The sequence below is a fragment of the Populus euphratica genome, unplaced genomic scaffold, assembly GCF_000495115.2.
Source record: "Populus euphratica unplaced genomic scaffold, PopEup_1.0 scaffold63.1, whole genome shotgun sequence".
In the NCBI taxonomy this organism is placed as follows: Eukaryota; Viridiplantae; Streptophyta; class Magnoliopsida; order Malpighiales; family Salicaceae; genus Populus; species Populus euphratica.
In genome coordinates, this window is record NW_011499942.1 from 140,208 (window position 1) to 164,650 (window position 24,443).

General features: G+C 36.4%; 4 protein-coding genes across 10 annotated transcripts; 2 read left to right on the plus strand and 2 right to left on the minus strand.

The window, feature by feature from the left end:
• Positions 1-238: 238 nt before the first annotated feature.
• Positions 239-4,076, minus strand: LOC105137084 (transmembrane protein 115-like). Of its 2 annotated transcripts, XR_844483.1 has the most exons (9): positions 3,906-4,076; positions 3,697-3,821; positions 2,702-2,762; positions 2,422-2,588; positions 2,224-2,329; positions 1,895-2,097; positions 1,670-1,807; positions 1,133-1,334; positions 239-1,006 (listed from the first exon to the last, which is right to left on the minus strand). XR_844483.1 is itself a non-coding variant. In XM_011042670.1 (8 exons), exons 1-8 carry the CDS (start codon positions 3,927-3,929, stop codon positions 1,232-1,234), a joined length of 927 nt encoding a protein of 308 aa, XP_011040972.1. In that variant the 5' UTR covers positions 3,930-4,076; the 3' UTR covers positions 1,059-1,231. The 2 variants fall into 2 exon arrangements, 1 of the variants encoding a protein (XP_011040972.1); XM_011042670.1 differs by lacking the exon at positions 239-1,006 and having other exon boundaries at positions 1,059-1,334.
• Positions 4,077-5,298: 1,222 nt separating this feature from the next.
• Positions 5,299-13,451, minus strand: ATATH8 (Protein kinase superfamily protein). 6 transcript variants are annotated; one of them, XM_011042671.1, is made up of 16 exons: positions 13,121-13,451; positions 12,873-13,050; positions 12,423-12,588; positions 12,177-12,229; positions 11,353-11,496; positions 11,118-11,222; positions 10,914-11,039; positions 10,023-10,205; positions 9,788-9,894; positions 9,395-9,557; positions 9,219-9,284; positions 8,450-8,543; positions 7,555-7,667; positions 7,019-7,089; positions 6,494-6,647; positions 5,299-6,303 (listed from the first exon to the last, which is right to left on the minus strand). In XM_011042671.1, exons 1-16 carry the CDS (start codon positions 13,438-13,440, stop codon positions 5,866-5,868), a joined length of 2,481 nt encoding a protein of 826 aa, XP_011040973.1. In that variant the 5' UTR covers positions 13,441-13,451; the 3' UTR covers positions 5,299-5,865. The 6 variants fall into 6 exon arrangements, 5 of the variants coding, with proteins under 5 accessions (XP_011040973.1, XP_011040974.1, XP_011040975.1 ...); XM_011042672.1 differs by having other exon boundaries at positions 10,023-10,156; positions 10,904-11,039; XM_011042673.1 differs by lacking the exons at positions 5,299-6,303; positions 7,555-7,667 and having other exon boundaries at positions 6,588-6,647.
• Positions 13,452-16,168: 2,717 nt separating this feature from the next.
• LOC105137087 (chlorophyll a-b binding protein 6, chloroplastic-like) lies at positions 16,169-17,598 on the plus strand. Its single transcript, XM_011042677.1, has 4 exons — positions 16,169-16,420; positions 16,567-16,669; positions 16,935-17,223; positions 17,303-17,598. The coding sequence occupies exons 1-4, from the start codon at positions 16,233-16,235 to the stop codon at positions 17,452-17,454; spliced, it is 732 nt and encodes a 243-aa protein (XP_011040979.1). The 5' UTR covers positions 16,169-16,232; the 3' UTR covers positions 17,455-17,598.
• A 4,100-nt stretch (positions 17,599-21,698) lies between these two features.
• Positions 21,699-24,334, plus strand: CCR2 (CRINKLY4 related 2). The gene has a single exon (XM_011042678.1). It carries the CDS (start codon positions 21,853-21,855, stop codon positions 24,133-24,135), a length of 2,283 nt encoding a protein of 760 aa, XP_011040980.1. The 5' UTR covers positions 21,699-21,852; the 3' UTR covers positions 24,136-24,334.
• Positions 24,335-24,443: the final 109 nt, after the last annotated feature.

Below are 24,443 nucleotides of genomic sequence, written 5' to 3' on the forward strand. Positions count from 1 at the left end.
AATATTTCTTTTCCATACCTAATTAGAAGCATTGAGAACTTTATTGAATTTGATTATTTGAGGATTTTGTTTGAGAATCGAGGAGGAGGGTATTTGAGGAATTAGGGGAGAGCAATTGTAACTTCCATGACCAGAAATCCAAGTAACCCTCGCCTAGCTGAAGTTGCATATGCAGCAAGGGATATATGAGTTTCAACATTGATGAGAGGAAAGAATACCCCTTGGACCTTTCTAAAAAAAGTTAAAAACAGGAGAGTCCTCGTGAGACAAGCCACAATCAACGTGGTATTGTCAAACGTGGAGGCTTTCGTTTTTCGAGGAGGTAAGATTAATTTAATTAGAAACATAAACGCAGAAAGAAAAAAGAAGGAAGCCTGAAGCAATGGGGGTTACTGTACGCAAGGATTAAACTTGAAAACGACACGATTCCTTTCTCTATCCACCAATACTTTTCTTATTTCAGCAAGTTTCTTCCTCTGGTCGACGTATCTCCACGCTCTCAAACCAATTTATCATCTTGCAATTTCTTTATTCTTACTGGTTTCGGGCACGCAATTTCTTTCCCATGTGAGGGAACGGGGCAGCGAATCGAGGACCGGGGCAAGCTTTTAACAGAAAGTTTGGCAAATGCAACCTACAGTTCCTAAGATTTGGTGTTCGCAATTAAATTGGAAGCAACTGAAAATGACAGGCCATCTTGAGATTCGGATCTTCCCAACCAATTCCATCATCGTGTCCATCCCAGCGAATTCAAAAGAATGCTCGTGTCAAACCTTATTTTTCGAAGCAGCCTACCAATCTTAAATTGGGATCCAATAATGAACAGTGGCATAAAGTTGCAACTCCTGTGATAAAAAATGGGTCCTAGCTGGAAACAAAAGCCCATCCACCGACAAAATCTTGATGGTTACGCATCTTTCTGGGAAAGCAACCTCCGTTGGCAGATAAAAAATCTCCATCTATTTCTGCAAAGCCATCCCAGGGATAGTTCTTCAGAATTTCTGCTCTATATGTGTCGTAGGCAAGAAGAGTCATTGTCCAAAAAAAAAAAAAAAGGATACAGGAATGATTTTACTATAAGAATGATAATCGACAGAGATATGCATGAAGAAACTGTACTATGGAAACCAACCAAAAAGACTTCTTTCCGAGTACTGCACAAACTCTGAAATGGTCATAAAAGATACAATTTCGCATTTGTTGTTTTATGTTTGAAAGTGAAGTCGGGCAATCAAACATTCTCTGAGACATCCTTTTTCAAATCTTCAGCACTCCGTGCAGTGGCCAACCTCTCAGCTGCCAATCTCTCTTCCAGTGCTCTAGCTCCTCTTTCTCTGCAAGGGGAAAGATTGATCAGAAACTATAACTTTTTGCCACCTGTGAAAACTTAATTACTATGACTGTGCTTAATATTACATGTAATTGAAGGTGTTCAGGACTTTGTATCACTGCTTAATTGTTCCTTTGGGTTCATTTTTCTATTTTTTTTTAAAATGCATTTTTCATTTCTGCTGTTACAATGATACCAATACACATAATCCTAGAATTTCACAGCAGAGATCATATTGAAGTGTCATGTTCAAATAAATTGGGATGATTTAACAATATCCTAGTATTTAAAGGGACACATATGCTTATCCAAAGTTTTAAATTGAGTGGATAAACTCACCTCCTCCTAGATGCCTCGATGGGATCAGAACCAGGCAATGGAGCACCTCCCAAGGTGTAACCGTGGGCTTCAGTAGAAGTTTCGAATCTACCACAAAGCATCCGATGGAATATTGATGCAATAGGATCAATGACTGGCCTGAAAACAGATGGAAGCACGTAAAGAAACTCATATATTCCATGGACTAAAAACCTTGTGTATTAAAAAAAAAGAGAGAGAAAACACCTGAGGAAGTCAGGGAAGAAGGATGAGAATGCAAAATCATCACTTGGATCACCCCTTAGTTTTGTTTCTGGTTTCCTATGAAAGTATCTCAAGTAAATCCAGCTCATATAAGTGCCAAATATTATGGTTGGAAGATATTTTGCTGACTCTGCAGTAAAGAAGCTTATAACAATAGCTATCAAGAGCATAAGAGACGGAAACCACTGCATGGCATTTGAAACAGCACCAAGGAGAATGTATGAGACATCCTTTCAACTTGAAAAACTATTCATCAAGTATTACTAAAAGGCAAGAGGTGAATGAAGCAACACTATTGTACAGGTCCATACCTTTGCCTTTAATCTCAATAGAGACAGCTCTTGGTCAGGTATAATTTGCTTGGTACCAACCAAGAAACCTGCCAGGATTCCTTGGAAGCCAGAAATGGGCATGTAACTACCAGAAAGAACAAAGGGAATCAGTACAATGGTAATAGAAAGAGTTGCACAAGCCAAAAAAAAAACAACATTTAGGAAGCACATGCTTACAGGTAATTTTCCTGCCTTGTTATGTAGTACAGGCTAATAGCGGTTATGAAAACACAGACAGAGATAAGAAAGTTGACTATGAAAATGAACTTTAAGAACTCTTTAGAACCCCATACTGGCTCAAGAAGCTTTCCCATGATGAGGAGGCATAAAGTGCTTGCAACCACCTACAGGAGAATTTAATGATGAGTGCAACTTTATGAAGGAAATATAAAAGCCATGGGGCAGTTTAGGCAAAACCAAAACAAAGAATAGCATTATCAACAGATGAACTACATACTCCATATATCGATTGTTCGATGTAACCAGCTGTTAAGAGGTTCCATGCAAAAGGAATCGTCCTGCAAAACAAAATTTCTGTTAAGGAATAGATTTCCTCACCATTGAAATGAAGATCATACATATAGAGCATACTGAATGAATGTTATCAATCTCCACAGCCTAGCACAGGGGGTAATCGAGTATAGTAGGTCCATAGCTGTCTCTATCTCTGATCCCCTATACTAGCAATTATTTTTTCTTTGACAGTATTTCTTCATTGATATTCACTAATTTCAAGAGAAAATCACGTATGATCAGCTGTTCATCGTACCATGGTAGAGCCAAACCAACCACAAGGATGTGATTGCTAATAATGCAGGCAATTACACCAAAATAAGCAAGTTATAAAGCATCATGCAAATTAATCTATCCTGTGTTCTAAAAGGTGAGATCATGGAGACATGCGAGTAAGACACGCCCATTTTAAAGGCTCTGTGGTCCGAAGTGATTAACATTGGTAGTGCACCGTGATCAGTATTTGACTTGCAGCAGTGGTCCAGCCCATTGTTTTTATGATTTTTAAGTAATTAAAAAAAGAACTAGATTTATAATCAATTATCCAGTCAAGTCCTGAACTATAGTGTTTTAAAAAAAAAATCTCGAAAAGATCCAGCTTGGCAATGCAGCCCTCTCTTTCAAGCTGCTTCCTCCAGGACTAAGAACAAGAAAAAAAAATTCCATCAAATCAACATTGAAATAATCAAGAAAGGTATGTACAAGTTCATGGATATAACAGGATTCAATTAGTAACTCTTTTTAACTCCTCGAGTCTACGCTGTAAGTGTGTGTGTTATTGCTTCTAGTATCTGCCTGCCTCACGTTACCGCTTCCGGATCCTTTACCATCTTTAATCAATAACATGTTATTACCAAACACCATTTTTCCACTTTACTCTACTGATTGCAATCTGAATAACAGGACCGCAAGGAATTCAAGAATTGAAAAGTTCGTTACCTGGCAGGAATAAGAGCAAGATAGTTAATAGCGGAGGGGAAAATCTGAACAACAATGTGACCAGCGACGAGAACCACCGCGAGGCCTTTGCATAGCCTCGTGAATCCTGTAAACAAGCTCGCGCCCTGCCATTAGAAAACAATAAGGTTAATCAGGTCGAGATGCGATGAGAAACGGAGGGAATTTAAGAGAGAGATAGGGGAGATTACTCCGAGAATGGATTGAGAGCTCATAATGCAGAGATATAGGGTTTTGAAAAGGTCACTGTTTGATTTGGTGAAAAATAGAACAGGTAGACGATCTGGGATCTCTGACTTTGCTTAGTGATGAAGAAGAAAGGGAGTTTCAACTTATCTTAGGCCCGGGTTTCCAGATCAGAAACTGGGGTTATATTGGTTCTCAAAACGACTTGCCGTTTTAACTCTTTTTTTTTTTTTAACTGTTAAAAATTGTTATCAAACCACTCTACTGGATTTTAGACGATTCAGTTGAAGACAGTTATTAAAGTTGTTCCGGCGCCTGGTGATCTCGTTTCCGACAGTTTACCTAGTTAAATTTAGAGGACGATCAATTTATAAGCTGGTTGATCGGTTATGTTAATTTAAAGATTTTTTTTTCTCAAGTTATGTCCAAAATAATACTGTTTTTTTTATAATCTCAAAATAAAATAACGACATGCAATTTAGATCTTGAACTGGATAAGATCTTGAATTTGGTATCATAACTATGTTTTTTAACTGATGTGTTTTTGATAAATAATTTCTTATTTAAATTTAAATTTAAATTGATTATTTTTGATAAATAATTTCTTATTTAAATTGATAATACGATGAGTAGATTTAAACCAAAACTTTATAAATGTTTATAGTGCTATTTCTTTTTTAATTTAATTATATGGTTGAGATTTATAATTACCTGTTTGTTTCCATGATAAGTATCGTCTTTTAAACTGCAATTTTATAACCAAAAGTATTATTTTAATTACTTGTTTCCATGATAAGTATCGTCTTTTAAACTGTAATTTTACAATTAAGCAATGTATATGTGATATTAAAGCGCATTTAAGTATCGTCTTTTAAACTGTAATTTTACAATGACGCAATGTATCTGTGATATTAAAGCTTAAGAATGTAATTTTTTATTTTTAAAAAATATTTTTATCATCAACATATTAAAATAATTGAAAAAAATAAAAATTTTGCAAAAATATTTTTTAAATCTAAAAAATAATAGATGATGGACGCGACAAGACACCTTGTGCTAGCCGAAGATGCAAGCAACCCTCTCTAAGTTCGATGTAGTCTTTGTTGCTTTTAGTCAACCATGGCGGCATCGCATTGCAATTCCCAAGCGAATCACCAATACAGGCAAAAATCTAGGCTAAAAACAATATCAACAACGAAATTACCTCTTTAGATCGGCAATGAATCACAAATTCACGTTTTCAATTCGCTCAACTGATGCCTTATCTACCACGTAACTTCAATGAGCAAAATACGTCTTTTCCACAACCTTAAGTTAGTTACGACTGCATAGAATGGTACGAGGAAAGACGTGGCAGTTTTCCCATCTACATCATAAATTTTATCGTGTCATGACCAGTTAGGAAAAAAGGCCCAAGATGGCTAGAAAATAATAAGTGATGTTTTCAGAGTTAGCGTGGAATTCAGCAGTGACCTTCAACCACAAAAGCTACTGGCCTCTTGCACATCGTATGTCACATACCAATGCTACATGTTACATATTTCAAAGGCATTGACTTTATAGAAACCGAAGTATATGGCTAATACAGTTCTTATCTTGTACATACCAATCCTCAGTCTGCCACGATTCATTGACTGACCTCAATGTTGTCCAGAATTTGACGATACCGAGTTCGATGATGCCCACTATTTGCAGTTCAAAGAATTTTGGCACCAACTACTTGAAACCCACCTCACTGGAGTCAGGGTAAGCACCAGAGGTGGGCTCATCATACCTTGATGTCATAAAATCCGACTTAAGGCAAAAGTACTTGGTGTTCCTATTAGCATTATAAGCAAAGAGCACCTAGTTTTCCTATTACCATTCTATCCCGCATTCTCTGCTCTCCAAAAATCTACAGTCAAGGGGGATGTCTGCATTAAATCTTCTTCTTCTGAAGAGGATTGCAAGGGCCAAATATGAATTTCATGCACTAATTGCCACTCTTGGGAGAAAGCGAGAAGGGGCCAAAGTAGCCTCGGACAGAGAAACCAAAACCCGGTGACAAGCCCTAACTGAGGCTGAGACAATCATAGCAAATGTAGTCCAGTAGAATTTTAGCATCAACACTGGATCTTTCCTTGCAGAATCTAGTATCCTGGAAAAGATCACTTTGAGGCGTCGATCTCTAAATATGGACTGATAATCATAAACCGGTACAGTTAACCTGGAAGATGGACTCAGCTCTCTGTTATCAGCCTCACTGGTCAATCTTACTTGGGAACCATACCAGGTTGCCATAATGCCTCGTCCAAAAGTTTGAGTCATCCAATGATATAGTACATCAGCAATAACTCTGCAAAGCTGCTGTCTGACAAAAATTGCCTCCTTGGAAACCATTGCTCGGATTAATGAAGCTCCATTCTGTTTGTTGAAATGCAAAATGAGTCCAATTCATTGTTAGAAAATAAAATGAGAGACAATGATGCCATAAGCCACTTCAAAAATATATACATAGCATAAGAGGAAATCTCATCACTGGGGAGCACCAAAAAAAGCACTAATAAAAATAAGAAAGTATCTCATGAAAAGTTTCTGGTTCAAATTCACTCACTGCAGTCATTAGAAGTTTCCTAAGCACAATACCATCCCTCGATGGTAAAAGTCTCAGTACTAAGTGTGCAGTATCAAAAACACCACCAGACCTATTTGGTAAATAATCGAGCGAACTTTCATTCTTTGATGCTATCACCCGACTGAAGGCTTTCCTGCAGAAGTACAAGTATTTATTCATGTATTAGATGATGTAATAATGATAGAAAGATAGACAATGAAGAACATATGCAATCAAAAGTGCCAAATGAGAATGGGTGACAATGGGAAGTAATTTATGGTATTTTTGGTTCTCATGAATCGAATATGCTGCATCATGTGAATACCCATAAAACTTTACACTGCAAATATATTTCTTGTTTTCCACAAAAGCAAAACTAACAAAAAGAACACAAGAAAATGAAGACTATTTGAGAGATAATGATTAACATCGATGAAATGATTTTTTTAATTGTGTCCTACATAGGATATCTTAAATAGTAGATAGTATCACATAGGACAACATTTTAGGGATTTCTTGTTATACCTGGTGGATCCTACTCTTAGGAAAAGAGCAAGCCTCTCCCACCGGAATTCTTTCTGCTTGTTCAAAACCACCTGAATAGCAAAAATAAATAAATAGCACATGACACAGTGGTTCTGATGGAATCAGAAATTTTCTACAGACCCAGTTTCAGCATTCTGTGTAGTAAAGGATGTATTATCAAGTCACAAGTATTCTGCGACCCAGAGACAACTAACATGCCAAGATTATTAAGTCACAGAGAAAATTATGGGAGAAGTTATTATTTTTTGGAAGTATGTGCCTGGAAAATGCAGAACATTGAGAGAAGGAGAATATCCCTGCCACTGGTCTTTTGGGAAACAGCCATGAAACTCATCAATTCACAACCTTTAACTTCCAATTTTAATCACTTGTATGCGTCAAAACTAACTAATATTTCAAAGTTTCTCTTTCACATTTTAGATAGCTCACATGAACTGTAACACACAACAAGGAAATCAATAATTATCTCGGTGGGACAGAGACTATGAGAGTAGATCAGTAAATCATAATGATACCAGATGCAAAATTTTCCTTGTTTCAGCAGAATTTTCAGTGAGAAGTTTCCGAACAACATATGGGTATGCAGCTTCAAATGTCTTAAAGTTTGGATCTGCAGCTACTGCCAAACCTGAGAAAGTAAAATCAAAGCAATTGGCAGTTGTAGCTATTGTTAGGATGAGAAATGAGAGAAACAAATTTAGCTATTCTCAGGTCCTAAGACTGTTGGCTTTCAGTTAAGATCATGTTACAGTTAGCACAACAAAACTGAAAATTCTGTGGAATCTCAGAGGGAATTTCCCCTGGGAGGGCTTTTGTGCTGCATTTTGCTTAGATGAGCCTACTTATTGTTATTAGAAAGGCCCCATCTCATGTAAGAGTCAGAGCTATATATTTGGAATGTGTTACAGAACATCTGCCAGAGAACCAAGCATCTTTTATTGATCAAAATACTACAATGTGCCAAATAAATCTGAATTCTTCTTGAGAACCAGCTCCTTGCTGACAAGTTTTTATTATGCCTCTTTAAAGTTCACGTGACATGACAAATGCACACATATAAACACAAATGTGAAATTACGTGAGAAATGAGAGAACTAAATGAATCTTATAAAAGAAGTGGATGAACCCAACCTCCGCAAACCCTAATTATTAATTCCTGGATAACGTATCCAAGCCATGACCAAATTGTTTGCTAGAGCTGGAACCGCCAAATGTCACCCAAAAGCTAATTCAGGCTTATTTACAGAAAATGAAATTCCCTGGTTACTAAAATATAGCAACTTTTAATTCAATAGTATGTTTCAAAAGAAAGTAAAATGATGCATGGAAACGGAAGCATATGATGCAATCCTACAGGTAATACTGAAATATATAGATGGGAGCTATAAAATATGGCTTTCATCAACTTACCTTCTAGGGATGCAAGAGAACGTAGCACAAGAGTAAAGTATGGTGGCATGCGGAAATGATTTTTGATCGCTATAGACAATATTTTTCCCAGAACCTTCAAAATTGTAGTCACAATCAGCCATTTGATTATATAAAGCATCCAAATAAATTTTGTACGACAATGAAATCGAGAAAATTTAAGGAAAGGTGAAGAAAGCATAAGGAACTAAAAATTGAAAACAAACCAATTCCATGGAAGTTAGGGAGGGATTTTTATTTAGTTGGTGCTGAATATTGAGTAGAATGGACAATGAATAACCAGATATGCATTGTAGCAGACTAATCTGTAATCCTTCAGCATTTAAATTAACAATGGAATATAATATTGAAACATATTCCTAGTTGGGGATCAATCATATGATCAACACCTATAATTTATGTCCAGATTCCAGTACTTCTAAAGGGCACATAATTTTGACTATCCTAATCTTCTAATTGTTAGATTCAAAACACCGATCATCTAACAGAGTGACCTTGTCTTAAGAAGAATCCAGGATTCCAGGCTTGCAGCCACTAAATGGGGTCTGCATTGATGCATAAAATAAGTACGGTAATTTTTTTTCTCATTCAAAGTCACTTTCTATAAATTAGCTACTCCATGGTGGCTGTCATATGTAGTTCTTGCCTTGAGGATACTGGAAAAGCACAAGTACAGGACTAAAAATTACTTGTGGGAAAGCACAGGAGTACAAGACAACAATAGTCATATGTCCTCAACACATTATCTTACCCTACTGAACTTGACATCAGGTATTCCATCTTTAAACTCCACCTCTCCCAAAGAATTTTCCAGTTCCTGTATTATTCATAGGAACAATCAGTGATATCAAAAGGAAGTCCCAGAAGTTGAGCACTCGAAAAAATTATTTTGAACTTGATCATGTTAACCCAATGCAAATATGATACCATTGTAATACGCCGGATACTAGTCCCTGGCCTCACAACATCCATGTCAATAAGAGCATGCACAAGGGATGCCCAGTCCCCATTTACAATGTGAACTATGGCAGCAAGCATAGCGAACCGATGCTTCTTTTCCATCTGGCAAAGTAATCCAAAATCCAGGAAACTGCCACAGAAATTAGTGGGAGAGGTAATAAAGCCATGAATATAAGGAGATTCAGAGCTTGCTGGAAACTAATTTGTCAAATTTTAACAGTTAGTTGATGTTTATGTGTCAGGAGGAAGACAGATTTTGAAGCCACAAACTTAATTATTGATATAATAATCAAATAAAGTTCAGCTAGGACAGAAAGCAGAGTTTTATCTATTCAAGGACATGGAAGGCCAAAACCATACCCTATTTGTCCTGATGATATGTAACGCAAGTTTCCTGGATGTGGATCACCATGCAATAAGCCTGTTTCCAGGAGTTGAACTAATGATGCTTCTACTCCTTTGCTAACCTGGAACAGTTGAAAGTATAGTTTCCCTAGATTTTATCGTTGTAAAAAAGGGGGTTCTAGCAGATTACAAAGCACCAAATAATGGGACAAATGACAGAGGCAAAGATAAAATCATTATTATCACACACCAAATCAAGGAGACGCCTTTTTGCTTCAAGTTTCTGTCTTTCTGAATGTGCGGAACTAGTAGACAGAGATAGTAAATCAGTTGGACTCTCACCAACCACCCACTCCATTGTCAGAACTCTCTTTCGGCTTAAATCTGGAAATATTTTTGGAGCATACATGAATGAGAATGAGGAATGAGCATCCTGCAGAGAAAATAAATGTAGTAATAAGCATGAGCATTTTGTCCTAGATACTAGCTGGAATCATAATTTCCATGGCTAAATATGTGAGGCATATCACCCACTATACCCATGTGACTTAAACACAGCTAATTCTTTATGTTAATCACATTTATGTCTCACTCGACAAAGTCAGTCATTTTACTAAGTGAAACTAGAAACAGATTTCTTTTCAGAGTTGAAACCACTCTCTACTTTTCCCTCATTAAATCTGTCAGAGAAGCTGCTGTTCCATCTCTCAGCATAGAAAGGTTGCCTTTCTCTGAGTTTGAAAGTGTATTTAGAGTGATCTTATTAGAAGGATATCCCACTTTATATTAATACCCCTCCTGAAAAAGTAACAACAGAAAAAGAGAATCGAGGCCATGTTCTACTGTTATACACAAAGATACCAGTCTGGACAGCGTGGTTAGACTACACCCTATCATGAACAATCTAAATTAACAATTTGGATCAATTTCCTTAGAGTCAGTCATCAGCACATGGACTCCCATCCCCAAAACAATACAGAGAGGACATGACCACCAAATAAATTGTTCCACTGCAAAATTTGATTAATGCCACCTGCACGGTGGCAAAAAGTTCAGCATTCATGGAACCTCTACTATTTTTCTTCTCTGCAATATAACTAAACTGAGAGCAGTTTAACTTGAAAGGAAAACCTGTGAGTACCAGAAACTTGGAGGCATTGGCAGCCTCTATAGAATAATCCAGCTCCCCAACTAAGCCTTTCCCAAGCTCATCAGCATAGAGGCGAAGGTCACTTTTTCTCTTTGCTATCTTTTGCAACAGGCCCAACTGAAAACATTTGTAACTAAATTATTTGTGAACTATATGTACAGAGAGAGAGAGAGGTAAATTTAGATTAGTACAAACCCCGAGCCGAATTATGTAGATATCACGAACTACAACATGATGTAGATTAGGACGCTGAACCTTCAGAGCAATGGTACGACCATCAAGGGTGCTTCCACGATATACCTAAATGTGTAGCCAGTAATAGCAAGAAAAACGTTAAGATGTTGAAAATACAAGCCTGCAAACATATTTATCTATTGTATAATTAGCAACATCTCTGTCAATGTGGAAGAATAACTAGGCAAAGATCCACCTGACCAAATGATGCAGCAGCTACAGGTTCCTCGGATACATAGCTAAAGAATGATTCAACAGGAGAACCCAATTCTTCCTCAAAGATTTTCATAGCCAAGGTCCTGGGAAAAGGAGGTATTTGATCATGCAGTCCGGAAAGTGCCTGCATTCATAACTCAAAACACAGATCTTATTAATTACACACATCCAATAATAGAACTTCATAGTGCAATCATGATGATGGCAATCTACAAGGACGCCCCCACTATACAGATGCAAGAATTCATACAAGAAACTTTTTCACCGAATATACACTTGACATCACCAGTTCCAACACACAAAAAGGTAACAGCTGGCACAAACACACTCTGGAAAGCATAAATACTCAAACCTAAAAGCTTGTCAGGAAATCTTTTCACTAAGCTTTTGATTCCACTTGATAATTTTTACATACAAACGCAGTATGAAATATTCATCCAGGATACACATCACAAACAGCATAAATACATAAGTCTAAAAGAATTTGTTCAAGGACTAAATTAGTATATGTTAATTTTTGAACCTAGGCATTTGACTCCACTTGGTAATTTTGTCACAAAGACACAGTAAAATATATTTATAAGGGTCTTGAAGATACAAAGGATATCCATTTGACCAGAAACCACTAAAAAGAAAAATACAACAAAACATACAGGGAAAGACGAGACATTTCATTCCCGGGAACCAATTCATGACAACACACACATGCATATTAAAACATTTGGAACTGCCTATGCATTTTATGCAGACAAAAGATACACTTTAGAAAACAGTAAGGTAGAAAAATTATGTACACCACCTAACCTTGGTAATTTCAGTACCAATAATATCTGGCCTTGTGGAAAGAGACTGACCAACTGCATCAGCAAGCAAAGGCATGTAACTAGCATATTGGTAATCTTGTGACTGCAGGATAGCAATAAATGGCCAGCATATAATTTCAAGAGCATTGCAAGAATGAACAAGAAGAAGAACAAATTAATGTAAGGAGTAACAGTTACCAGAGAGGACATGGAATTGTAACATTTGGAATCAGATAAGAATTCTGACCTTTGATAAAAGTGGGACCCAAATTTAGCATTGTTTCTTTTAATACCATCCCCAAATCGTACTGTGAAATGTTCCCATTTACATCCTCATCGGAACTTGATCTTGAAAACTTTCTCATCCCTGAGGCTCGAATTCTTATAGTTGCGGTGGCAAATGCAGTAAACACCTTCCAGCACGCAAAATAAAAATATAATAAAAACATATTTCACAACGAATACTACTAGATACTAACATTTATACTAAATTTACTTTACCAACTACAAAAATTAGCAAACAAGTGTTGGAACAATTGCTGGCGTCCCCACCATTACTCTTTCATAACCTAAATAGCTGCTTATCCATGCCAACGATGCGGCAGGCCATCAATTAATCAATCTATAAAATCTAATGAGAAAAAAACCACTTGCTACCGGTGAATAAACCTTAACAGATGAGAGAGAAGCATTATACCTCGAGAAGTCGAAAAGCGACAAGATGAGGCCTACAATTGAAGTAATCAGCAACTTCTTGAGGATCATAGACTTCAGGTAATGGCTTGGACCAAATCTTAGACAAACAATAAAAATAACGAGCATATGATTCCAATGCTTTAAGATCAGCCATCAGCAAATCCACACCGGTAAGTCCTGTTAGCACATAACACATGCATCTCACATCAAAATACAACCAAATAAATAAAAGAAGCAACTTATAAATATGGATATGAAGGTTGAGGCCAGGATTGAGGTTCAATTGGAGGAGAATTATGATCTTCAAGATTTCGAAGCCATAAAATGTCGTCTAGGGTTTTGGAAACTTGCGGAATTCGAAATGCTTCATTTGCCCAGTCCATTCCTTTATTAATTCCTTTTTTGATAAACTCGAAATCCTTGCGCACCGTATCTCCAAAGTGACTGAAATTTCCTACAACACGAACTCCTTGCCGTTTCAAAATCTTTTTCGTCGTCGCCGTTTTGGATTCTCTAAATAGAGCTCGAGCAGGCATCGGCGACGACGACGCCACTGTCAAAATAGCCATTTTAGATTGCGAGTGCTTACATTAGCCATTTTAGATTGCGAGTGCGGGTAATTTCGGGGGTTTAATTCGGATATTGATAATTTTCGGGGTTTAATTGCGTGAAAAGAAAGAAAAAAGACAAAAAGGAGAAGATAGAAATGGAAGGAAGATATGGCAACAGAGGGGAGGTGGTTAGGAGAGGAGCTCTGTGTGAAGGTTTTTCTCGAGTTGTATTCATTTGCTGTGTGTGGCTGTGGAATGTGAAAGGTGGCGGTAGTGGAGAGAGGAGATCAGACGAGGTAGTGCCTACTGGGCACTATGATGGTTGGTTCGTTGATTGGTTTTTTCTAGTTTATGGGCGAATAGGAATTGAACGCGTCGCCAGTCTAGTTAAACGTTGAATGCCGCGGACCAAATTCTGACCTCTGTTTGAATTTTGAAAGATAGAGTTGTTTACAAATAGTCGCTCCAATTCCCTGGTATGAACTTTATGATTCACATTTCTCTAACTTTGCAATACTTTTCATGTCATGCATCGGTTCGGTGCCTTGGGCTTTGTTTGGTTTCAAGGGAGATTAAAGATTAAACTTTTTTTTTAATTCTACGTTAAAAATATTCTTATTAATTTACGTGTTAATTGAGACTGTATTTCTTAATTTTTAACCCCTTCGATCTTGTTTGGTGTTTTTAAAATGAATAAAAAAATAAATAATCAGGGTTTTTGGTGATAAATTACGAGTGCGTTTTCCTTGGCGGGAAGAGGTGTGTTTTTACGTTGTCAAAAATCTCTCGAACCGCTGTTTAGAATAGTTCAAAAATGACATGGTTTTAATTGTTAAAATATTATTTTGCTTGAAAAATATTAACTTTGAGAAATCTTCAATAAGATGTGTTTGCTTGAAAAAAAAAAAAAAAAGCATTAACCTCTCTCCTGGCATCATGATTGAATATTAAAATATTATTTACACATGCCAGTCAATTATTGGTTTGCCTGAGGAAAATACGTGGATTTTAAACCACCCCGTTTTATTGGTTTAGTTATGTTCCAAATCTTGATTTTCGTTGCCATTAAGTATCCGTTTGGCTATGCGTTGGTTTTTGTGTTTTTTTAAAATACACATTAAATAAATATTTGTTCAAGATAAAAAAATTTATTTATAAGTATCATAATAAATTATAAGATTTATTATACGAAGTACAGGGAGATAAAAAATAGAAAACTATTATTTTTTTGCACGGTTAAAAAATTCAACCATGTGTTTGCTGTTCAGTAAATAGTGTAGTATAGCATTTCTATTCTAGTTTGACCGGATCTAGTCTAATACTCAAAATACATTAAATCAGATGATACCAAGTAAAATAAAAAAATATTTTTTATTTTTAATTATATTTTATTCACTTGATAATATAGTATTTGATCATAATTCTAATTTGTTCCTAAATATAATTTACAAGTTATGTTGTTGTGTGTTAAAAAAACCAAGAAAATTGTTAAGTGTATTTCAAACATGGGATTATAAATAGTTCAATTAAATAATAAAAAAAATTATATAACATATGATTTATTTCATGATGTAATATCAATAGTTAAATCAACAACATTTAAATTTAAAACCATTAATATTAATATGTATTTTTTAAAATTATCTTATAATCTCAATTTCAAAAGTATTCTTAACCAAACGCATTAACTTTTTTTTTTTCAACTATAATTTTAATTAAATATCTATTTTTTTAAACCAACTCCAATTAAATTGTTTTTTATAAAATAATTTTTTTTCAAATCATAACTATAATAGCTACTACAATACCGAATAGATTCCCAGACTGAACCATTTCCCATCTTTACAAATCTTTCAAGGAATCAGCTCTTTTTATTTTTATTTCATACTATTCACCTTACAATTAATGAGATTTATTTATTTCAGACCAATTTATTTAGTGATACAGATTCTACAGGAATATATATATAAAACACCTCATGAATAAAAAGTATTCAATATATCACATCTGCTTGCATGGCTAATTAGATAAATTCAAAAAAAAAAAAAGAGTTATCTAATCAAATTCAAAGAGCATAGAAATTAACTGATCAAATTAAAATCACAAAAAAAAAATTAACCAACACAAATATAAATTAAAAATATATATAATCTTCACATTAAAAGGTTTTTTCATTTAAATATTTGCATATAATTTTAGCAGTGTAATGATACGATCACGGTGTAAAGTAGCCACTCTTGTTTTTACTCATAACAGTTTCTCTACTTAGTTACAGCTTGTTTATTATAGCGGTAATGATTGTTTTGTTATTTAAAAATTCATAAAAATAATATTCTCAATATTACTATATTTAAAAAATAACAAATAATAATAAATTAATTTTAAAAAATTATTTTTTTAAAATGCATTGCCACAGTATCAAATACCACCTCAACATTATCGAGGAGTATTTATCGGGTCGTATACCGACTTCATACCCAAACCACTGCATACCCCGGGTGGTGACTCGTGAGGCAGAGGACAATCGTTTTTTTGCCCGTTTTCATATCCCTGAAATGAACCTTTGATTTTTGTAGCTTGCACTCAATCTCATCCACATATCCACTGGATATCACACGTACCCCACTAACCAGATTAACATATCCAACGTGGCCCAATAACAAATCCCAAGCAAGTCTCCTTAACCAATAACAATCCACATTTGGATTTTGCCTATATCCCTCCCTACGATATTACCTGTACTGACCTCAATTTCTCCATCAACCAGTCTCACAAACGCAGCTTCAAACTTGTTCACGGATTCTAAGAGAATGGCCACCAATACACTGATGAGCTGCGGCATTGCTACCGCTTTCCCTTCACTTCTTTCATCTTCAAAGTCCAAATTCGCCTCTTCAATTCCACTTCCCAGTGTCAATGGCACCTCTCGTGTCACCATGTCTGCTAACTGGATGCCTGGCCAGCCTCGTCCACCTTACCTCGATGGCTCAGCCCCCGGGTAGATACAGCTGCTATATAATAGCTTCACGGACTATTAATTGAAACCTTGATTTATTATTGTTATTATTTAATAATGTTACCCGGCATGTGTGTTATTCTGTGAACATTTTTTGCTGATGAGTTTGTCGGGCTGGTGCGTTGCAGTGACTTTGGGTTCGACCCACTTCGACTGGGCGAGGTCCCTGAGAATCTGGAGAGATACAAGGAGTCCGAACTCATTCACTGCAGATGGGCTATGCTCGCTGTTGTAAGTCTTCCATTAATTTCAGTTGTCTTTTACTTTCCACGTTTCAAGTTATCCATCAGTAAAGCTGTTGAAGTTGTATGGTATGGTATGATACAGTCTAGAAATAGAAATAAGAAGCTACGTAACGAAATGATTCCTTAATTTTCATGTGGTTATCCGTGTTAGAAAAGGTGATTTTGCAGATGCTAAGATGCTAAACCATGGTCCAAATCTTAGTGGAGTATAGATTTACTTTTAACTAAATTGATTTGAATTAATTTTGCAGCCTGGAATTCTGGTACCAGAGGCCCTGGGTCTGGGCAACTGGGTAAAAGCTCAAGAGTGGGCTGCAACTCCAGGTGGCCAAGCTACTTATCTGGGCCAACCAGTTCCATGGGGAACCCTTCCTATCATTCTGGCCATTGAATTCGTTGCCATTGCCTTTGTTGAGCACCAACGTAGCATGGAGAAAGACACGGAGAAGAAGAAGTACCCTGGTGGTGCTTTTGATCCTCTAGGATACTCCAAGGACCCTCAGAAGTTCGAGGAATACAAAGTCAAGGAAATTAAGAACGGTAATCTCACAATCTTGGCATGTGGTTCTGTACGTACTTGTATTATTAGTATTAATCCAATCTGCATTTGATGTTGCAGGCCGTCTAGCACTGTTGGCATTTGTTGGGATCTGTGTGCAACAAACAGCTTATCCTGGTACTGGACCATTGGAGAACTTGGCAACTCACTTGGCGGACCCATGGCACAACAACATCGGGGACGTTCTCATCCCTAGATCGATCTCGCCTTGAAAAATCAAATATTGTATTGCTTGTCTACTGTAACCATCTGCAATGAAACAGGACTTCATTATCTTTCTGGTCTGTGTAAATTTAGAAGTAACTTTCTGTGGTGCCTTGAAATTTTGTGAAAATTATACTGCCCTGTACCACTTATAACAACCATCCATCTTACCCTAATTTATCTCTTATTCAGAGCATTAACGCGAATCCTCCATGCATCACCTTTTCTTAACAGCTCAATAATCTGAATTTATCAAGCAACCGAAGCATCTTTATATCCAATACAGGGGACAGTTGTTCTTCCTCATGGATTTTGCCAGCTTCTGCTAACCAGTGAGCTATCACGTTTCCTAATCTATTAATTAATAGTTGTTAGAATTGGTTTAATTTGGTGGATTGATTCAGTAGATTCGTGATTTAGGTTGATATTGCTAATCTCAGAATTTTTAGTGATCCTGGTGACCTGATTTAAACCCAGTCAGACAAACCCTCGGATCTATCTCCCATGAAGTATATGCTTTGCCATGCAAGATCATCCTTGCAGTAATTAACGAGTCTGGAACACCAACAGAGAAGGGCATCGCTCTTTTACCTGCCATGGTCGCAAAGTATGATAAAGCAAGGAGCTTTTATTAGCAAAGAGAACTCTCTCTCTCTCTTTCTTTTATTAGTAATTTAGACTAGGTGAAAGAAATAAAATAATTAAACATTAAGTTGTCACCATTTTTATCATGCACTAAACATCAATGCTCATGGTTTTGAATTATCGGTCAAGTCTCTCTACTAATTTTGAACTCAGTAATTTAGATTAGGTGGAAGAAATAAAATAATTAAACATTAAGTCGTTACAATTAATTGTATATCATGTACTATATAAACATTTATTTAATTTAAATGCAATGATTTAAATTTAACAAGCATTGTTCCCAAAGAAAACACGAGACGATTTCAATCAACCAAGATAAAGAGTGTATTTTGAAAATCTTCCCCACATACTGAACTTATTTTCTAAATTAGGACACTGTTCGTTTGTGTCTTTTTCCTTGCCACGCAAGACCCTTAGAAGTGGGACCCTTGTTAGTTCTTCTATTTCGTGTTATGTAAGGATTGATGAAGATAAATGAGGTAAATTTTGCGAGAATACACTGATCTTATATTCTTTGAAATATGATTTATTATATCTGTTAAATTCTGGCTTAAAAATCAAAATTACAGGCTGGGATTTGATTGTACATATTTCTCAACCAAATCTTAGATTAAAAGGGAAGCAAATGTTTAGAGCATATTTTTCTGTCATTTAAAATAATAAACCAATTATTTAAAAAGAAAAAGAAAAAGAAAGAAATAAATCATGGCAAACCTAGCTATTGATTTAAAAGACACCGTTCAAGAAATTTTATTGCGAATAATAATATCATATAAGTTATTATTAGTTTTATTAAGGAATGTGCCGTGTCATTTTCTAGTTTTGATTTAATATATGTAGTTAAATTATATATTTTTTAAAAAAACCCGAATAATCAAAGAAAAAAAAAAGTTAAGAAAATGGAGGTAGAGTAGTGTATCTAGCTCTCGATTACCTTCTTCGAACGTCGAAGTGTAAACATATTAATGCCTTTCAAACACCAAGGCTTTACCCAAATAAAACCAAGAAGACAAAAGCCTAGGGCCCAAACGGCTGGCCCAATAACCTTACCTAGCAACCAGCCCACATGTATTGCAAGAGAGTAGAAAACAATTCACCGCATCCTCGTGTCCACCCGTAAACGACTGCCAGGATATCACTGGAGCCGCAGTAGCTTCAAGCTTTGTTGTTAAACCTACCAGGACTCGAACAGAGGTTTTCAAGGTTCTTAATTGATTCGAGTTAATTTTTTTTTTGAAAAGATTTAACATATTTTTGACTAGGTTACAGAAAACTAAGGTTTTTAATCTAGTTATTTTCAAGGTTCTTAATTGATTCGAGTTAAAAAAAAATTTGAAAAGATTTAACATATTTTTTACTAGGTTACAGAAAACTAAGATTTTTAATCTAGTTATTTTTTTTTTATAAAATCCAAATTTGTTCATGTCTTATATTAGTCTCATGATTCAATTTAAGTTTAATAACTAAATCTTCAAACATTTAGAAGTTAACGATTTGTTTAGCATTGTAATAACAGTTATGATTTAAATTATTTTTATAATATGTTTTATTTAAAGATATTTTAAAATAATATTTTTTAATTTTTAAAAAAATATTTTTTAAAATCTGCATATCAAAATAATTTAAAAATATATAAAAATTAATTTTTAATAAAAAAATTAAATTTAAAAAACACATTTCAACCGTGTTCCAAAACCTCCTTAACTATATGGTAAGATACGAAAATGCTAAAAGCTAAGAAGCTCCAATTGAATTTCTTGGCTTTTGAGCTTTTTTTTATTTTTTCCTTTTAAATACTATATAAATTCGGTATTTGTTAATAATGCTAATCTTACAAAATGATATATATATTTTTTAATAAAATGTTTATCCATTGAACGAGTGGATTCTACCATTGGCGCCACAAAAATAGAAAACAAAGGTGCAGGCCCTTGAATTGCTCTAAGTTTCATGTGCAAGGAGTATAATGTAATACAATTTGTAAGTTGTTTATTTGTTAGCAACTGAGACCATGCCTACTGTCCCCATTCACTAAATCTTCCTTTGATCCCCGCATTAATTTGATTCTATAATTAACTTGTCAAACACATTTTGCCAGTTCAGGTACGGACGTCCTCTACACCAATTCAGTCAACTTACTGTATTTTTTCATTAATTATCTTCGTCACCCTCTTCTTTCTCAAGTCTCCTGGCCTCATGCCTGCATACTGGATCGGTTACTGAGCAAGGAGTCCTGATGCTGCAGCAGATTTAGCAGGCCTTCAAAAGACTAGAATGTTCTTCGTGCCATGACTTGTTCTTGTTATCGAATCATTTCAAGGAGTAGAAGAAAGCATTGAATCCAGATAAAGATCGTTGCTCCGGCTAAAATATCTTGTAGTTTGATTTTAGATTTGGATTTTCTGGTGGCGCGATGGCATGGCCATGGGGGCATCATCAAGAAGCATTGGATGTTAGGAAACATAGTGTATAAATCACTGCATTTTCCAACAAGTTTCTTCTTTTAAAATAATTGTTGTTTGCCCTAACAAAATTATGAAGCTCGTTTAAGAAGAAAATTCCTTATGCTGTGTGCTTAGAGGCACAACTCTCCCTTAACAAGGAATGATTAAATCTTGTCTGTCAACATAAAAAACACGGGGGAAATCAAAGAAATCAAATCTGAGAAAGATACGGAGATAGTGTCTTGATAATATGCTGTCTAATTCTTTACAATTCCCTTTGGCTTGTAGCGGCCATGGAGACAGAAAGCCAGACTTCTACGGGCCTACAGTGGCTGGTGTCATCTCCCTTGGACACAGCCTGTTCTGGTCAAGCTTTCATGGCAGACTGCCTCTTGCTTCATACAACTCGCTTGCTCATGGCGATTCGCGTTCATCACCCATTTAGTTCTAAGGGATTTCCTGCACTACCTTTCTACAAACAAGGAACTTGTCAGGGCATACAGCAACATCCATAATTACTACTATTCGGTCAAAACAAGTCGGCTGCTAGTTTTTACTACATTTTGTTGACGAGGTTTAACTATAGACAATTACAAACGATCGAGGAAGAGAATCTAATGACATTTTTTCTTTGCTGGCTTGTTAGGATGTTCACAGAAGCTTTAACTACACGGTCAAAAATAGTTCTGCCTTCCAGCATTTTTGTAAGCGAAACTGATAACTTATCAATTTAAAGCTTAATCTAATGACCGGTGATCCAACTAATAATTTCTTTTAGAGTAGTTTTTACTTCAAATTGTTATTATTATTTTCCTGGAACAATAATTTCATTTATTTTTTACAAAATTATAATTTTAATCAATACATCTCTATATTAATTTCTTAAGACTATCTTTCACAATACTAATACAATATTACTAAACATAATAAGAAAAAAATCTAAAAGGCTTGAAGGGAAAAAAAGTGAGCAAATTAAAGAAAAAGGTCACAGTCACATGTTAGATTAGATAGTAAATGGTGAAATACTAAAATAAGCTAAATCGAATCCAACTGAGTCCATGTAGAGGAGTCAACCCCGCTAGAAAAGAGAAGCCAGCTAACCCCGTGATTTTAAATTACAGTTATTGAATTAACTACCTGTCCTTTTCAGTCAGACACTTACCACTTTGACTAGTAACTGTCTGAATCTCAACTCTTCCTTTAAAAAATGGCCAAAACCACCCACAACCCTCCCATAACAAAACAGCCCCTAACCAGCATTTCGTAGCCCATGAGATATCCAAACTTGGTTATCTAAGAAACCATTAACCAGTAGACATGGTAATCCAAAGATGTCTGTCCGGTTCAGTCATTACCATAACCGTTTTTCTGCTTCTACTAGTGTTGCCGGTCAATGTAATGGGGTATGGATCACTTGGTCCAATAGCAGCTGCGTTCGGCGAAAATGGGTTCTTTTGTGCTATTGATGCCGGTGGAAAGCAAGAGATCATATGCTGGGACAAAGGTGACAACTTTTCAGTTTCAACATCAACAGCATATTTCAGCTCTCTTCCAGCAATGGCCTCTCTCTCTGGTGGTGAAGAGTTTATTTGTGGAATCACATCTAACAATTCTCAAGCATTTTGCTTTAACTTGTCAAATCCGGGTAAAAATCTTGTCCCAAAAAGTTTCCAATACAATTCTTATTCACAAATTGCTTCAGGCAAATATCATGCTTGTGCTGTTAAAGGATCTTACTTTTCTAGTGTAGAATATGGAAACGTGGATTGTTGGGAGTTTAATCAGACATCATTTGATTCGTTTCATAATTCTTATATTGATAGTCTTGTTTTTAGAAGGATTGCTTCTGGTGATGGGTTTAGTTGTGGTGTTATTAAGGACGGTGGTTTGGTCTGTTGGGGACCCAGATCAGCTAATTTGGGGGTCTCATCTGTTTCTGGTGAATTTGAGATTTTAGCGTCAGGAAGGGGTTCTGTTTGTGGTATTTCTAATGTCTCTAGTGAAGTAGAGTGCTGGGGAGATTCTGATGAGCTTGGTTCTCTGCCAGTTGGAACTCGATTTGTAGGTCTATCGGCTGGAGCACGCCACTTCTGTGGGGTTCGCGAGGATAATCATGGAGTTGAGTGTTGGGGGGCTATTGATCTGGCTTCGATTCCAAAAGTTTCGGGGTTTATGGCTATTGCTTCATCAGATCATGCTACTTGTGGGGTTAGAGAAGTTGACTTAGTTCTTGATTGCTGGGGAGTTCATGGGAAGTCCTTGCCAGATTATAGCCCCCCTTTGCAGTTGTGTAGTCCTGGTGTGTGTTGGCCTAGTTCGTGTGGTCAAGGAAAGTTTGCATTCAATGCAAGCCTTCTCAATGAGCCAGAATTGACTACTTTATGTGTCAGGAAGGACTTGAAAATTTGCTTGCCTTGTGGGACAAATTGTTCTAAAGGTTATTTCCCTTCTAGTACCTGTAGTGAGAATGCTGATAGAATCTGCACCGCTTGCTCTCTTTGCCAGAACAGCTCCTGCTGGGATGTTTGCGGACTTCATTCTTCGTCAGGGATTAAGCTGCAGGAGCAAGACATAAAGAAACTAGTCATCATCATTGGCTCATCGGTGTCCGGTTCCTTGCTAATTTTAATAGTCTGGTGTTGCATTCCCCGGATTTTCAAAACGAAAGATGATCAGAATATAAAATACCATCGCAGTTTTTGCATAGGCAAGAAAGTGGTGGAGGCTGAGCCTGACCCCAATCCAGAGCCCCCCCTCTCAATAAGCATGTGTATTGGTGAGACGCAAGTGTTCCGTCTTTCAGAATTAAAAGATGCGACACATGGATTCAAGGAGTTCAGTGAGCTTGGCAGAGGGAGCTTTGGTTTTGTTTACAAGGCTATCCTGACTGATGGAAGGCAAGTAGCTGTCAAGAGGGCAAATGCTGCCACCATAATTCACACAAGCAGCCGAGAATTTGAAGCAGAATTAGAAATTTTGTGCACTGTAAGGCATAGTAATATTGTGAACTTGTTGGGTTACTGTGCTGAAATGGGGGAGAGATTACTAGTTTACGAGTATATGCCTCATGGCACACTTCATGACCATCTCCATGGGGAACTCTCTCCTTTAGATTGGAACTTGAGGTTGAAGTTATCTTTGCAGGCTGCAAGAGGACTTGAGTACCTTCACAATGAAGTTGCACCACCCATAGTTCATCGGGATGTGAAGACTTCAAACATTCTGCTGGACTCTGAGTGGATGGCAAGAATTGCAGATTTTGGGATGGTAAGTGCCAATGACAGGGATGTAAATGGAGATGTGGAAAGTGATGTATATAATTTTGGCATTGTTCTGCTGGAGATGTTAACCGGAAGGAAGGCATACGATAGAGATTACGAACCTCCAGGCATTGTTGAGTGGGCATTGCCTTTAATGAGGAGGGGAAGGGCAGCTGCCATTATCGACCGGAATGTACCTCTACCTAGAAATGTGGAACCTCTCCTTCAACTTGCTGATGTAGCCGAGCTTGCTTTGAGGGAAAATCCCTGTGAGCGTCCCAGCATGTCTAACGTGGCAACTTTGTTGGATCAGATTGTGAAGATTGGATTGATGTTCTAATCAAATTCAATCACTAATCCAGAGCTTTGCGAGGAACATTTTCGACGAGTGCTTGTCTTTTGTAGTGAATATTTTCTGTAAACATTGTATTTTACATGTCTAATTCTTTCTCCTTTTCACAAAGTGAAGGAGATGGCTTACTGTTGTTATAAGATTTTGCAATTTTCCATCCATTAAAAAGTTCTTCGATGGTTTCTCACGTCTTGTTGCAAGAAGCTTAGATTTGCCACCATTTCACCTGGCAAGGCTCGTTTCTAAAAACTAAAAATCTCGGAGGTCACAAGATTCTATAACTTCTACCATATGTT

Bases quoted from the DNA above. Each gene is read 5' to 3' on its own strand.
- LOC105137084 (XM_011042670.1), bottom strand. From the start codon at position 3,929: ATGAGCTCTCAATCCATTCTCGGA. The intron at 3,822-3,905 runs GTAATCTCCCCT...TTCTAATGGCAG, and splicing joins GCTCTCAATCCATTCTCGGA to GGCGCGAGCTTGTTTACAGG. The intron at 1,335-1,669 runs GTGAGTTTATCC...TTCCCCTTGCAG, and splicing joins ATCGAGGCATCTAGGAGGAG to AGAAAGAGGAGCTAGAGCAC.
- ATATH8 (XM_011042671.1), bottom strand. From the start codon at position 13,440: ATGGCTATTTTGACAGTGGCGTCGTCGTCGCCGATGCCTGCTCGAGCT. The intron at 13,051-13,120 runs ATATTTATAAGT...TTATGTGCTAAC, and splicing joins TGGCCTCAACCTTCATATCC to AGGACTTACCGGTGTGGATT. The intron at 9,895-10,022 runs GTGTGTGATAAT...CAACTGTTCCAG, and splicing joins AAAGGCGTCTCCTTGATTTG to GTTAGCAAAGGAGTAGAAGC.
- LOC105137087 (XM_011042677.1), top strand. From the start codon at position 16,233: ATGGCCACCAATACACTGATGAGCTGCGGCATTGCTACCGCTTTCCCT. The intron at 16,421-16,566 runs GTAGATACAGCT...GGTGCGTTGCAG, and splicing joins CTCGATGGCTCAGCCCCCGG to TGACTTTGGGTTCGACCCAC. The intron at 16,670-16,934 runs GTAAGTCTTCCA...TTAATTTTGCAG, and splicing joins GATGGGCTATGCTCGCTGTT to CCTGGAATTCTGGTACCAGA.
- CCR2 (XM_011042678.1), top strand. From the start codon at position 21,853: ATGGTAATCCAAAGATGTCTGTCCGGTTCAGTCATTACCATAACCGTT.